The 15431-nt window shown below is 35.1% G+C and overlaps 1 protein-coding gene across 1 annotated transcript in view; it reads left to right on the forward strand.

Annotated features, from left to right (window-relative positions):
* The window catches only part of RYR3 (ryanodine receptor 3), a gene marked incomplete at both ends in the record, with an annotated part of 317059 nt that overhangs the window by 228841 nt on the left and 72787 nt on the right, over window positions 1–15431 (forward strand). Inside the window, 4 exons of the mRNA XM_083354752.1 lie at window positions 1168–1408; window positions 3896–3983; window positions 4083–4175; window positions 15123–15137. Coding sequence (XP_083210878.1) covers window positions 1168–1408; window positions 3896–3983; window positions 4083–4175; window positions 15123–15137 — 437 coding nt within the window. The remainder of the gene's footprint in view (window positions 1–1167; window positions 1409–3895; window positions 3984–4082; window positions 4176–15122; window positions 15138–15431) is intronic.

Consider the following 15431-nt stretch of genomic DNA (forward strand, 5'->3'; position numbering starts at 1 on the left):
AATAAGTAGAAACATATTCATCCATTATTACGGTATGTGTTCTGTAAGGAAATATGCACATGAAAAGTGTAGCTCAATTCACTAAACCTTGCTCACTGACTAGGTACTGAGTATGTCATTGGGTCCGGGGTATTTGAGGGAGCACCTGCTGCCAGCATCAAGTGCCCTTCGTCCAGTGCGCTCCCACAGGGAGGGTCTGCTCAGGGTCCCACCGGTAAGAGATTGCCGGCGGGTAACGCCCAGGGATAGGGCCTTCTCAGTGGGGGCGCCTGCCCTCTGGAACCAGCTGCCAGTGGAGCTGAGGACTGCCCCCGACCTCCGTTCATTCCGCCGGGGCCTGAAGACCTGGCTCTTTGAGCTCTCTGGCCCAGGCTGAGGATTAATCTATTTTAACTGGGGTTTTATTTGCACAGGGTTAAGTTTAATCTTTTTAAAACTGGTTTTAACTTTTGTATTGTTGGTTTTTAATTCCCTGTAAACCGCCCTGAGTCCTCAGGGAAAGGGCGGTATATAAATGTAATAAATAATAATAAATAATAATAATAATTTATGTAGGACTGACTCTTACCATCTACAGAAAAAAATATTTCATTAGCAATTTTAAAGTGCTTTGTAAAATCTTATGGCATGCTTGGTTTCTATATCATTTGAATACATTGTTGTAGAATGGATATTATATATGACTCTCAGATGTGATACATTATGTTCAAAAAATGTCCCTTTTTGTTGAAATTACAGCTTACCGTAATTTCACATCCAACCATACCTTAAAAAAATAACCCATGGTAAATTTTGGGCTACTTTGTTCTGTATTTTATATTTAAGTAGCAACTTAATTTTTCTATCATTTTAATTAAATAGCAGATTCCCATTACATCCAAACATAGAAAGTTCATTTTTAGTTAACAAACCAAAACCTGCAGTCACAGACTGACTGTTGATTGGACCACAAATAGCATAAAACACATCTTTCAGTTTGGGGATAATGGCAAATTGGCGTGAAATTACAGGTCATGCACAGAACGACAGGGTGTTATTGTTATAACTGAGTTGAGACTTAGAGTTCAGTGCAGCAATAAACTAGTACTTGAACAAATTTGTATATATAATTATTTTCAATGTAATATTTTATATTTAAAATTATTTACATGTATATTTTGCATATAGTGTATGCTCAACCAATCATAAGTAAAGCCAGACCAGATCTGCTGAAAAGTCATTTTATTCCGACTCTGGAAAAGCTAAAGAAGAAAGCCATTAAAATAGTGATTGAAGAAGAACAATTGAAAGCAGACAATAAAACTGACACCCAAGAAGCAGAGCTTCTCATTCTAGATGAATTTGCAGTTCTTTGTCGAGATCTTTATGCATTTTATCCTATGTTGATCCGCTATGTAGACAACAACAGGTGGGAGAATTTAAAATATATTTATTTGCAGAATTTATAATTTGTAATTTCAGCATAACGTAAGTGTTCCCAGAATGGTTAACAAAATAAATATGCATCTGTACAAATAGATTAAAAAATAGTTATTTAAAATAACTACCTTTTGTTTGACCAAATAACAAGTTTTACTCTATCTATAAATGTCAGTGCTGACATTTAAAAGCTGACTTTCCTAGATTTTAAATACCACCACGTACTTTTTGTGATGAAAACATAAAATTAAAATCTAATAATGTGTTGGTTCTTGCATGACACCTTGCTATATGTAAGTAATTTTTGAATTTTTAAAGACAGTGGGGAGGGGGACTGGGATAACTTCTGGAGGAGCCAGTGGATGCCAGGATGCCTCAAAGGGAAGTTTCCAAACAGAAGTCATTAATGAAAATGCTATCTCTCTTACTTGACAACAATAGTACTTTATAAATCTAGAAGTGAAAATAAATAGGGAGGATGCAGAAGGCCCATATTGACACTTGGTCCAAACAATGCTTGGCTGAAAATCAAAATTTGGAATCCATCTCAGAAAATTATGAGAGTCAATGAGGTTTTACAGTGTAGATTGACATAGATCTCAAGACCTTGTTCTTGTGAATAATCTAGGTACTATGTATCATACTATCTTCGGTGAAAGCCCCACATAAAACACACAATAATATTACAAAACTTGAATGTTGCAAGCACTGTGTCCTGTTCAATAAAGGATACAAAAAAATACATACAAACCAAAGTCATAGCAGATGGTAAACAGCAAGGTAAACTGTACAATCAGAGGAATAAGTCTAGATTAGTCAAGAAGGAAGTTCTCCCGATGGACATACAGATGCTATTGGGGTACTCTCATGCAAATAATGGAGATATACTGCTGACCTGCCATTATTCCTCTGCTACTCCTGTTTCAAGGCATATTCTTGCCAACCTGCAATAAGTCTCAGGACATCCTTGATACCTATTTTTCACCATGAATTGATGTATTTTTTAACAATATCCAAATCAATAGCTATCACACATCTTTATTTATTTATTAATCAATAAATAGCCATCCATCTCAATGAAGGTAAAGATAGATGTATAGAATTCATTCAGTTTGTCTCTAATATTCCTGTCCTCCAGGAGCATCATTTGATTCCTTTTTCATCTAATGGTTTGGCCACTTTCCTGGCTGTATTATTTGCTTCAAATATATTTGCAGAATTTCTTAGTCTCCCTTAGTAGTTTGTTCTTGTTGTTTATTTATACATTTATATGGTCCCCCAACTCAAGCACTGTGACACTGATTGGCTTACAGCATTAAAAAACAAATCACAAAATCCACAAAACCCTCTCCCACCCTCATCCCCTTAATGATTTGTTGCTATTGGCATTATATTCCTTGAATTGTTTTTCTGTTCATTATTAACCTTCAAGGAATTAAGATATATTCCGGAAAACATCCCTTTAAAATATACAATTTATCAAACATTTGCCTTACATACAAATTGTGTGCTTGCTTGCTTCAATAATGTTGAAAAATCACATGATGTGTAAGTAGTAGATACTCCTTATCTTGGACCAATCAGCAAGAAAAAAAAAGCCAAGGTCATTCACAAGAAATGAGTCAAGGTCACTTCATGGATCAACAACCAGAGTTAACTAATCCCGATAAGTGGAAAGTTTGATAGTGTTGACACCTGACACAGCAAAGAATAGAGTGCTTTCTTGAGAAAAATCAATAATGAATAGGACAAAGGGAGCATTATTGTCCTCAAGCTTCACTAAATTTAGGATAGTCAGAAAAAGAAACATTTGAATGACTGCCTTCATATCAAGTCAAATGGATGTCAAGCCAACGAAACATTCAGAATAGTAAGGATACTTGAGATTTTATAGAAGATGTATAAAAAGCTTTTAAAGCTCTGTCTTTTAGCTTCCTAAAACTGTTGCGACATTTACCATTTTGATAATATTGTGTTTTATTAAAATATAAAATTGTGTTTGTCTAATCCATGTTGCTCAAGGCAGTTTTGACTATTTCTTTGCTAACGTGAATGTTCTTGCGTTTAAACATAAGCTTTTTCTAATATTGCTGTGTTAGAGAGGACATATAATTCCTGAAAGGAATAAAAAAAGAAAAAGACTATGGATTCTAAACTGTGGAAATGTATTAAGGTTTTATGTTGCTAAAAAAGAAATATTGATTGATTTTGGTGCCGTGATTGACAGATATTCTTCTATGCTTACTTAGAATTAAGTTCCATTCTTAAGCTCAGTGGAATTTACTTTGGGGGAGGTGTGGATTGAATTGCACTATTAATGCATCCTGCCGGTAAAAGGAATAACACAGTAAACAATTCTTCTATACGCACTGATAATTTGATACATGGTACCAGAAACAAAGTGCTAAAATGAAAATTAAAAAGTGAAGATCGCATGGACTTCAGTCTTATAAACTTATGTTGTTTCTCTTTTAAGATCAAACTGGCTTAAAAAACCAGATGCCGATTCTGATGAACTTTTCCGAATGGTAGCAGAGGTTTTCATCTTGTGGTGTAAATCACACGTAAGACAATATTTCACATTATTTTTACAATACTGTGTGCACATTGATCTACATATGTAAAATAGGGCTCAAAGGCGATATTTGTCATTTTTTTTCCAGAATTTTAAGAGAGAAGAACAAAATTTTGTGATTCAGAATGAAATTAACAATTTGGCATTTTTGACAGGTGACAATAAGAGCAAGATATCAAAAGTAAGTGAAAAGTATTTAGTATTCAAATGTATTTTGTTGTAATAATTGTGTTAAAGGTCACTCCTCTTCTTTGCTGAAGTTGAGTAGTTAGTTCTTAAAGTGGAAATCAATTATAATCATTACATGGTATTATGTAAAAAGGCAACATAATCATATTTTTAATTTTTAAAATACAGTTTCCTTGATAGAAACATACTTCTGTATAGAAGTATAGCAGTAGAAATTTGTATTAAGGGGGTTTGATTTTGTTCTTTTTGCTGTAATGAGACAAGATGAACCTCACACCTCTGTATAATCAGATTTCTATCTGTGTATGCGTGCATAAGTGTGTGTGAATGAAAAACTTGCATCTCAGTAGCTTAGGGAATATCTCAATTACCAGAACAGATCTACTTTATCTAAAAAAAAAACCCTGAAGTATGATGCCTCAAAGGTGCTTTTTTCTTCAAAAGGAAACTGGGCTGTTTTTTCCTTGAGGAAGAAGAAAACATTTTGCTTCTCATCCAAGATGCTTCATTAGTTCTGATGGCAGGGGAATGGAATGGAATGTTTTCTTTTCTCCCGGCCGTCAGAACTGATGAAGTTTCTTGGATGAGAAGTGAAACATTTTCTTCTTTTTCTTCCTCAAGGAAAAAAAACCATCCAGTTGCCTTTTGAAGAAAAAAAAACATCTTTGAGACAACTGTGACCTGGATGACTGAGAATCTCCACAGACGTGAAGTGTGATGCACATACTGTAGACAACAATGATTCTCAGATATGTCTGAAACTAGTGCATTTTTATAAACAAAAGAGAAAACATTAAAAACCCTTTGTTTATTAAATTTTAGATTACCATTTAGGAGAAGCAAAACCCATTCTTACTGAGATAATCCATGGATTTTTGGCAAGAAGAGGATTAAATGAATAATTTGTAAATTCTTCGTAGAAGCCTGATAGTCTAAAGAAGGAAAAAGTATTATGATATATTTGAAAGGGAAGAGAAATTATTTGACTTTACCAGGGCATAACTGAAGTGCACACAGAATGTTATAGCATCATAGAGTTGGAAGAGAGACTATCTAGTCCAAATCATTGCTTGGAGCTGCATCCACTGAAATGTTTATAAGTGGTGGCTATCTAGCCTCTGTCTTGAAGATCTCTAGCAAAGGAAAATCTACCAGTTCATGTTCTATTGTTTGATAGCTTGAACTGCCCAGAGGTTCCCCATGCTACCTAGTTTGAATTTACTTCCATGTTCTTTTAATTCATGGTGCTGGTTCCAACATCTAGGCTAATACTAAATTCCTGTATTATGTGAGAACTGTTCAGATACTAGAAATTGGTAGCACCTTTCTTTTCAGTTGGGTCTTCTATAGATTATATATACCCAGATTCTTCAGATATTATCATGATTCAATTCCCTGGATCTTCTGATAAATTAGGAAAGCTACAAAGAATCCTAAAAAAAAAGCATCCAGACAGTTTTCCAATATTTGATTAAATGGATGAAGTATCTCAGTATGATGCAGAGTTCAATTTTTCATTGCAAATAAAAGATATAAAATATTTATTTTCCTCTATGTATATGGCTACTAAGCTTTTTGTAACTATCTGGAATGACCAGGTCTAAGAAACCACAAATAGTTGCTGTCAGTAATGTAGCTTTTCTTTTTTGAGTACAGGACATAGAATAATTAAAGCCTCTGTATTCTGATCTTCTATTTGACAGTTTTAAGAATTAATTGATTTGATTTTTGAGGTATGTTACTAAATTTGATATCCTGAACTTATGAAAAAGCAATACATGCTGTTAAGGAATTTTGTTGTGCAGAGGTCTCCTTGTGCTACCAAAGAGTTGCACAGACAAGGAAGGGTACTGAGAGCAGTAAGAGTCACACAAGAGTACACTGAGTTGTAAAAGCAAAACGTACTTTACTTTTGAGGTGGTATAAGAACAAAAATGCACAGTCAAAAATAAACAGTCCAGGTCATACACAATAGCAACAGTCCAAGAAGTAATCCAAAATACCAAGTCTTCTTACCGGTCCAGAGGTCAATACACAGTTCAGGTAACAGAGCAAAAACAGTAACAGTAGAAAGCAGTGAATTCAGAGAGAGAAAGAAGCTACGTTACTAGCTCCCTCTTATGGCCATGAGAACACTTACACCCATTGGCCAATTAACTTCTTAAAGACATAACATCATGGTTAATATATTTTCAACCCAACATTGTAGGCTAACACCATATGCCTAACACATGCAAAAGCCATTAGCTACCTATTAAAATTACTTGCCTTTGTGGGTATAATATTTGACAAATATTAAATAGAGACAGTTAAGGAATAGCAGTTGAAGAGAGCTGTTGGTTAGAAAACAGAGTACTGGTTGTGAGATGATGGCAAGCTGGATGTGCCCGAGGGAAAAATGAAGAAAAGAGATTTGACTTCTCTTGGTTAGAACATTGAGGGTTTCCTTGATCAGCTTGCCCACAAATCACAAAAAAGAACAGTGGTAGATGAAAGACACTGAACCCATTCTGCCATACTTCCATGTACACTCAAAAATATACAAGCCTCACATACCTTATCATCCAATTGTATTGTTTCTGGAGATCCTCATAGCCAAAGAACTTATAAGAAAAGTGTACATCTTACATGGGTGATTGAATATTCTATCAGTTCTCCACAAAATCAAAGTGCTTCCAGAAAATAAAAAAAATAGTAACAGAAGAAGATGAAATTGTGGTTTCAGTTGATGTCACAGCACTCATCTTTCCAGAACTAGCAAAATAATCCATGGCAGAAGTACTACACAACACACACAACCTAGTCAAAACCTCTTAAGGTCAAAATACTAAAAATCGTGGACTTCATCAACCTTTGCCTCACTACTTACTTTCAGTTTTATGGACAAATGTACCAACAAATCAGAGGAATAACTCAGGATCATCACTCTGTCCATAGCAGAAACCATAATGCAGCTTCTAGAAACTATAGCATTCCCAGATATACAACCAAAAGTATGAATCTGGTATGTAGATAACACCTTAATCATAATAAAAAGGAATAGCTAGAGAAGGCACACGAAACAATCAACAATATCTTCAAAGGAATAAAATTCACGATGGAAGGAGAAACTACCAACACACTACCCATTTTTTATATCCTTATCAGCAGAGGAAACAATGGCAAATTAGAAACACAAGTCTATTGAAAAACAACCAAGCTACTGCCAAACCTCCCACAAGAGAAGCTGTGTAAAATGAAATAACCCAGAAAACCAACAGATTACTACAATTATATGGCATCACTATAATACACAACCTAAATCTCTTCAAAACATTTAAAGTAAACCAAAAGACTAGTAGCCCAAGAAGAAAAATCAGGAATCAGTTATAACAAAGAATGTAAGAAATGTAATAGCCACTATGTAGTATAGGCAGAAGACGAGCAGAGCACATCCATGAGCACTAACTAGCAGTCAGAAGACACAATGAATATTGCTTAATCTCACAACACATGGATAGATTGAACCAGAATTGCAAGTGGGAAATTGTGAGTATCCTAGACCAAGCTAAATATAAAAGCTCTCAAAAATTGCTGAAAGTCTGGCATTCAGACATCAATAGACACATCGAAATAAACTATATTTGCATAACAGAGAGCACCAAGAACTCAAGCTACATATATTCTCTTTTATACTATGTGGGGGTTTTTTCCCTATACTCCTATGGAATTTTGGGAACTGATATCAACTTCTTTGAATGGAGGAGTGGTTCCATTAGCCTTGAAGGAGGCTGTGCTGCAACCTCCCCCACAGGAAGCTATTGGTAATCCTGAACAACTATTGTGTAGTCTCCAACTTTCCCTTTTTAGAGGAAATATTAGAATGGATGGTTTATTCTATTAACTTATTCCTACCCCAATGTCCTAAGGCTATTCTTTCATTACTCAGTTTTTCTTTATCTGCAATATCTACCTCCTACGGTATTTCTATACTGCTGTAGTATCACATCTCTATATCTCTTTAGTGTTACATCTCTATATTTTCTATTCTAGTAACCTCCTTTCCAATCCAACCTGATCTACCTTTTATCTTTGGCTTTCTTTTTCTTTCAAAGGCCAGTAGCAAAAGTTCTTCAGCTTTTTTTGCCCCATGTGTTACTTTACTTTTTCTCTCGATAGTGAATGTACTGGTGGGAAAAGGTCAAAGATTTCTCACTTTCAGACTGGAAGATTTTTTTGCTTCCATTCAAAATCTGAGGCTGGAGGGAATGGAAAACAATTTTCACACCCCAGTTTTCCAGCTGCTGTCACCTCTGATGCTCCCAGCTCAGCGGGACTGTGGCTTTGCTACTGTACTTGGGCTTCAACCTTTCCAGTAACCCCTACTAGACTCAATCACTCAGATTTTATATAGCCAAGAAAAGCTTTGCTTTTCCATTTTTTCCCCCTGGAGTTTTCCATTTTTTAGTTTAGTTTTCCTTTTTTTTCTCTCGAGTTCTGTTGTCAGTCCATCTGTCTATCCATCTACTTTTAATGGACTCATCTGTGGTTACATATCAAAATGCTCACTCTGTCTTTTCCCCTACCAAAGCAATGATTGAATAGGCAACTGTGCTCTCCCACCTCTGGGGAAGAGCTCAAAAGGGAAGAAAAAAGAATGAGAACAGATGCTTATCTATCCATTCAACAGTTCCTCTTTCCACACCAGGAGAAAAGGAAGGAAATGATGAACTGAGTAAAGGAAATTGCTGTTGGAGGGGTGGATGCATGGAGATGGAATGAGAGTGGAGAAGCTATAATCAGCCATCTAGCAGTCTGGATGCCTCAAAAGACCTCAAAAATGGTGTGAAAAAGAAGATTGGAACAGAGGAGCAGTCTGGTTGTCCTCAACTCTGTCTTATGCAAAATCAGTTATTCAAAATGACAACTGCTGTAGCCAGAGAAAGGAGGTGTGGAAAGCATTCCCTTGAAATCCATGAGGAGCTGTAACAACAACAAAAGAGAGATGGCAAAAAGATTCTGCGTTCATCTAAAGGGGAATTTCCACAGAGGGCAGAAAGGCAAGAATGGCTGTTGCAACAACAGAAACAGACAGGTAATTTTATGAGTAACCAACTTGGTCAGGGTCACTCTACAGATTTAAAAAGGGAGGAATCTAACGAGTTTCACTGAACCACAAGAATTAGCATCAATGGGAAAGATACTTGGAAGTGCAAGCTAGCTCAGTTGGCTCACAGTCTAAATGAGGCAAGGTCTAAAATATATCATAAGTTGCAAACAGTAGAGCCAGAAAACAGGCGCTGTCTACTTGAACAAATAAGTATGACTCAGCAATGTAATCAAGCTGGCAGTCAGGTCTATAAAAAAGGGACATTTACTTGAAAACAATTTTTAGCAAGTAACATGCGTAGTTTTGATATTTTAATTATTTTTCTACTTCTTTTGCAACATGTAAGCTTCCCAGAGTCAGCTTATAGGGAGATGGGTTTAATAAATAAACATTCTACCCTCCTTCCTGAAATTGTCTGTTCTCTTTGCCATTACCAGCTGAACTATGAACTGGACACTACATATTCTTGGATCCTTCCTGATCCTGTGATTTGTCTCTTTGAAACTTTTGGGAAAGTAAATTCTTGCCACTACGTTCTTTCTGTATACTTAAAGCAGAAGTTTAATATACAATATGCATTTGTGTCATTTCCCTTGAAGAGGTACGACTGCGATAAATACCTTGTGTTCATGCCAGAAATTGTCTTTATGCACTTGAAGGAAAAAGCTGGAAGAAACAAACAAAAGTGTGGGGGGGGAGGGGGGGAGAGCTGGAAGAAAGGAAGAGGAGAAACTAGAAAAGTTCCTAAAAAGCAGGAAGAGGCAAGAACACATTAAACAAGATAAGGTAATGTGATCCAAGAGGTGTAAGAATAATAGAGATGAACTTTGAGAAGAAGAAGAAGATGTTAAGTACAAAAGAAGTTTCAAAGTAAAGGCTGAAGTTTAAATATAGGAAACAGAATGTGATAGAAAAAAGAGTGAGCTCTTAGAAATGTAAAGGGAAAAGGTTTAAAAATTACCCAGATAGGAAATTATCCTTTTTTAAGGATCTTTAGCACCCAGTATACTGTATTTTGCACATAATTGTTTGATAAAGCCTTTTTTGTGAGCTAGAAACATTATCTGCCTGATTGCTACCATCCCTTTTGGAAAAGATGACTCTATGAAAAAGCTCTTCAAGGCATACATCCAACAAATAAGTTGCAATATTTTATTCATTTAACAGTATTGATAAATTGGAACAGCAAAAGAAACAGCAGTCAAGAAATACACCACAGACTTAGCACTTTATCAAGTAGCAATGAAGGCCTTAGAATGCCAGGACATGTCTTAACCTATAAGGATAAGACTTGTATAACTAATGATTTTCCTTGTGACGCTCTGTGGAAGTGAAAGTTTGGATTTTGTACAAATAGGATGAAAAGAGTATTGATATTTTTGAACTTTGCTGTTGGAGAAAATTCCTGGAAATACACCATGGATAACCAATAAAAAAAAGCAAATGGATCATCAAACAAATCAGCCCAGAGTTCTCACTTCAGACACATTATGCAAAAACCCAACACTATGGAGAAGGCCCACAGTGCTGGGAAAAGAAAGGAAAGGAATCAAGAGGATGACCAGCAACCCAGGAGATGGACCTAGTTACAGAGATGATGGTGCCTGGTTGGGAACAGATCTCCCTAGAAAAAAATCTGTATGATCACTAAGGATTGACAGTGACTTCATGGCCCATAATCAAAATCAACTGGATAAACCGTCTCATTCTGACCCCAGCAGGTACACGTGAACCGAGGTAAAATATTTCAATGAATAAAATAATGCAACAACAAAATCATAATAACTGTATAAGTAACAAAAAAACATTACATGGTTACTTGTAATCATCCTAAGGCCTAGAGAACTAAAACAAATGGTTGTTGTTTGCTATATCACAATTTGTTTTCTTTTTTCCTTGTGTTTTGGGAGCTGGCGAATGATAGTAATAAAGCACTACACTTGGTGTAACAAACCGATATATTACAAAGCGCTTTGTAATGCATAGCTACAAATAATTATTTTTTTTTTATTGAAAAGTTTTAAAATACAGTTTTCCTTTAAAAAACCCCCTTCCCCCTCCCTGCTCCCCCCTACCTCCCCCCCTCCCCCCCCTACCTCCCCCCCTCCCCCCCTCCCCCCCCCACTTCCCAGAGCTAAATACAAGGTATATATATATAAAAAAGCAATCATAAACAACCATATACTAACAACTATAAATTCTAAAATCCATCACTCTCTAGCTTATATAGGATAAAACAAGCTACAAATAATTATTAAAGCATCCCCAGATGAAATATATACCTTACACATATAAGAGACATTTTGAAATATGCTGGGCTTGTTGATCACAAATATATAAATTTAAAACATATCATTGGCCTGACAAGTAAATTGGGCTTCAGACCGTAAAATATTAACTCACTAAAAATTACTATTCACAGCTTTTAAAGCAATTACAGAGCTATAAAACATGTTAAAGATAATTGTATGCATTTTTAAATGCTTGTGAATTAATATTTTAAAATCTTTTTAAAATCCTCTTTTCAGTTTGCTATTGTTACAATTTTCATGATTTGGCACAGGGTGAGTTTAATTCTATACTAGGTGATGCACCTAGGCTATATTATTACTCACTAGGAGCATGTTTTAATTTATAAACCTATTTAACAGTCTTTTATTCAGATTTTTTAAAAATAATTTAGCTACATTAGAAATGTTAACAGTATTATTATAATATAAGTTTCATCAACACAGCATCTGGAATTATCAGATTGTACATGGCCCTTTCTGTTTAGGCCAGTTCTGACAATTAACAATCTTGACAGGTTTCCTTAAGAAGAGACAGAATGTAGCCTTTATTTTTAAGTTATTTTGCTGGAATGATTCTTTAACTTGAATAAGAGAAGAGGAAAAATGCAATTCTTGATGAGTCATAAAACTAAACACCACCTTAATCTTTAATATTTTCTGACACAAAAAGTACCCAAAATGTTTCCTGTCTCACCAAAACTACCGAGTATTTACAAGCAGGGGGTTGGACTAGATGACCTCCAGGGTCCCTTCCAACTTATTATTATTATTATTAAGTTAAGGAGGACAAGTATGCAAAGCATTTGAAAAAACAACTTCCTAAAGTTTATTAACCTGAGGAAGGCATCACATTTCAAAGCATCCAAGCTGTCATGATTTCTGCAAAGCTGCAGTGACTGCTTGGAAGACAGAACCTGAATGTCTGTATGTGTGAATAAAGAACATCTGCTTTACTCTGCTGGAAGCCCCAGCAGAAGTATTGTTTACTTGCACATGCAGACTGGGGGGGGGGGGCTTTGAAGCAGCTTTGTTGAGTTTTCTGAAAAACCCTGCTGCTTTAATGATCCAAGCAGTTGTGCTTTGCTTAAGGCTAACATGCTTTGTAAAACATGCCTGGGAAACCTTAGTTGTTTATTAATTAGGCAAATAAAAATACAATAAAATTGTATATAGGCCTGTGTGTCTGTGTGTGTCTCTGTGTGTATAATAGCTACAGTATGTGGCATGGTATAATATACTTTGTTACTGTACACAAAAGGTAAGTCTAATTTATATTAGAATCCATACTGATAGATCATAATGATTTTTAAAAAAAAATAGTAACAGTTTATTGATCTTTGTTAAACTAAATTTACTTACAACTGAGCAAGATTTTTTTAACTTTTCTTTTCTGATAATATGGCAGCAGATTGCTCCGAGGGGAATGGTAAGTTAGAGAACATTTAGTTTGAGAAAGACAGTTTACTTGGTGGTACTAAAATAACAGATGTTTAATAACAGATATTCACTCTTTTAATTTATTTATTTTTAACTTTGTGTGGGCGTTTTCATAAAGGACACATGGAGCTATTTTTAAAATTATTTATTTATTTATTTATTAAATTTTTATACCGCCCTTCTCCCGAAGGACTCAGGGCGGTGTACGTGGCAATAAATATCAAAATATAAATACAAAAGTTAAAAAGAAGTTAAAAAGGATTAAATAATTATGCCCAATATAATACAATAATAAAACTGTGTTAAAACTAAATCCAACCCCAAACCCATCAGACCAGGCCAGATTGTTCAAATAGATAGGTTTTTAAATTATAGTTTATATCAAATCCTTTTCTAAGTATAATGCAGCATCTGTTTATAAATATATTGCATTCAGGTCAGATTTTTTAAAATTAAAATAGTATTTGCCTTATAGGTATTTAAAATGATTCATACGGTCCTGACTTTGATTAAGGAACTCAGGGTGAAATCTTACACTGAAAGAAGAAAGTAGAAAGGTTCAGAATAAAGTCTTATTTATATGGAAATGACTGACACAGAACATTTCCTTAATGCTAGCATGCAAAGGCAGAGTGAATATACATCACACTTGAATCATGCAGAAAAGATCAAACCTTGGGGTTTTTTTCCCCCTCACATAATTGAGTTTATTAGGTTTTATTTTTAGAGAGAAAAAGGCCAAGATCCCTATCTAGAAAATAGTTATATCTAAAATTTGAAGGCTTAAAACTAGATTTTTCTTGAAAAGACAAAACTTGCCAATGCTTCAGATGTTTGCGTAAACAGTACATACGGAAGACTGTTATGGCACACAACTGAATAGCTGTTTGTCTGTGAAAATACTTTCTTGGCAATGCTGGATGAAATCTGACACAAATGGTAGCTGGGGGAGAAAATCACTCTTAAGGAAAGTGTGGCATTGAGCTTGGCTCCTCTGCTAACAGAAGCAAGGAAATCTGTTGTGGGGTGGCAGGGAAGGCCAGATAGCAGACACAATTTCATGATCAAAACCCTGCCCCTTTGTACTTGCCTGGATGTCACACAAGGGGGCAAGCCTTCAGTTGCAAGTTCTGTTCAACCTCAAGCAGCCCTTCCTGAACAGAAGCAAAATTTTATACAATCAGTGTTTTCCTTTTTTCACTTACAAAATTGACAATGGGAAGTTGGAGTTTTACTTATTTTACTTAAATTACAAAAATGGGCACTTTCAGCTATTCACGTCACAAATTTTGGGTTTAATTCAGTCCCTGACATTTCTGCCATGCTTCAATGTAAAAACATTGTTCCTTCAGTGATGAAATCTAAACGTAAAGTGATTGCCAGTTAAAATATTTATGAAATATATATTGAAGATAAATTATTTTTATTTTGCTTTTTAAAGATATGGGTTCACTATTTAAAATGGGTAACTTTTACATGTTGGATTTGTATGCCATCTTTCCTCCAGGAACATAAGGCAGGGTTATAGGACTCCTTACATTTCCCTCCGCAACTGTCCTGTGAGATAGATTGGAGTGAGAAAAAGCCACTGGCGCAGAGTAAGCTAGGGAACTTTCCATGATTGTGGGTGGCACAATAAAGATATTAATGGTTGGAAGGATTAATCATCTCTAATATATTCTTTACTATGAGAATTACCCTTTAGTAAGATTAATAGAAGTACATTTATTTACTTGTATACTTTCTTATACTATTGTTTAAGAAAATATGTAACTGTGTTTTGGTTTCATGAATGAATGATTATTTATTAATTTACTTATTATTTTTTATAATTACACCTGACTATGTCCTCATAGAATGCTTTGGGGTTATATATGTGCCGTATTTTATAGTGCATATATATGACTGCATTTGGGTATAGGCTCCATGAATTAAATTTACTTTTAACTGGTTTTACTCTCAAACAAAACCATTAAATTTTCTGGGCTTATTTCTAAGACATTGAGTGCATTGTTAGTTGCTTTGCTGAGATAGAAAATCTTTTTTCTTAGTAAATGGCAAAATGTTCACTTTTTCATTATCATTTACTTTCTTTGTTGTTGTTTTTCTTTCTTTCATACAGGCCATGCAAGTAAAGGTACAGGTCTAAGTGTATATTATATGTATATAAGTTTTACTTTTAGAAATGGCCAAGGTCTCAACATTCATCGATCATAGCAGTGGCGTCACAAAGGGAAAGTGCGTGTCCTGCCCAATATAAATCCTATTGGAAACTTAGGCAGATTTTGTCTGCTTTTATTCTCTGACATAAAAGCCAATTGCTGACTTCATGCTTGGGAAAATGGTCCAATAATGCATCTCTTCTGCCTCTGTCACCTTCTTCATGTTATGTAACTGATTTTACTTAAGCATCTTATTTCCTCAACAGAGC

The sequence above is a fragment of the Vipera ursinii genome, assembly GCF_947247035.1.
Source record: "Vipera ursinii genome assembly, chromosome: 1".
NCBI classification, from domain to species: Eukaryota; Metazoa; Chordata; class Lepidosauria; order Squamata; family Viperidae; genus Vipera; species Vipera ursinii.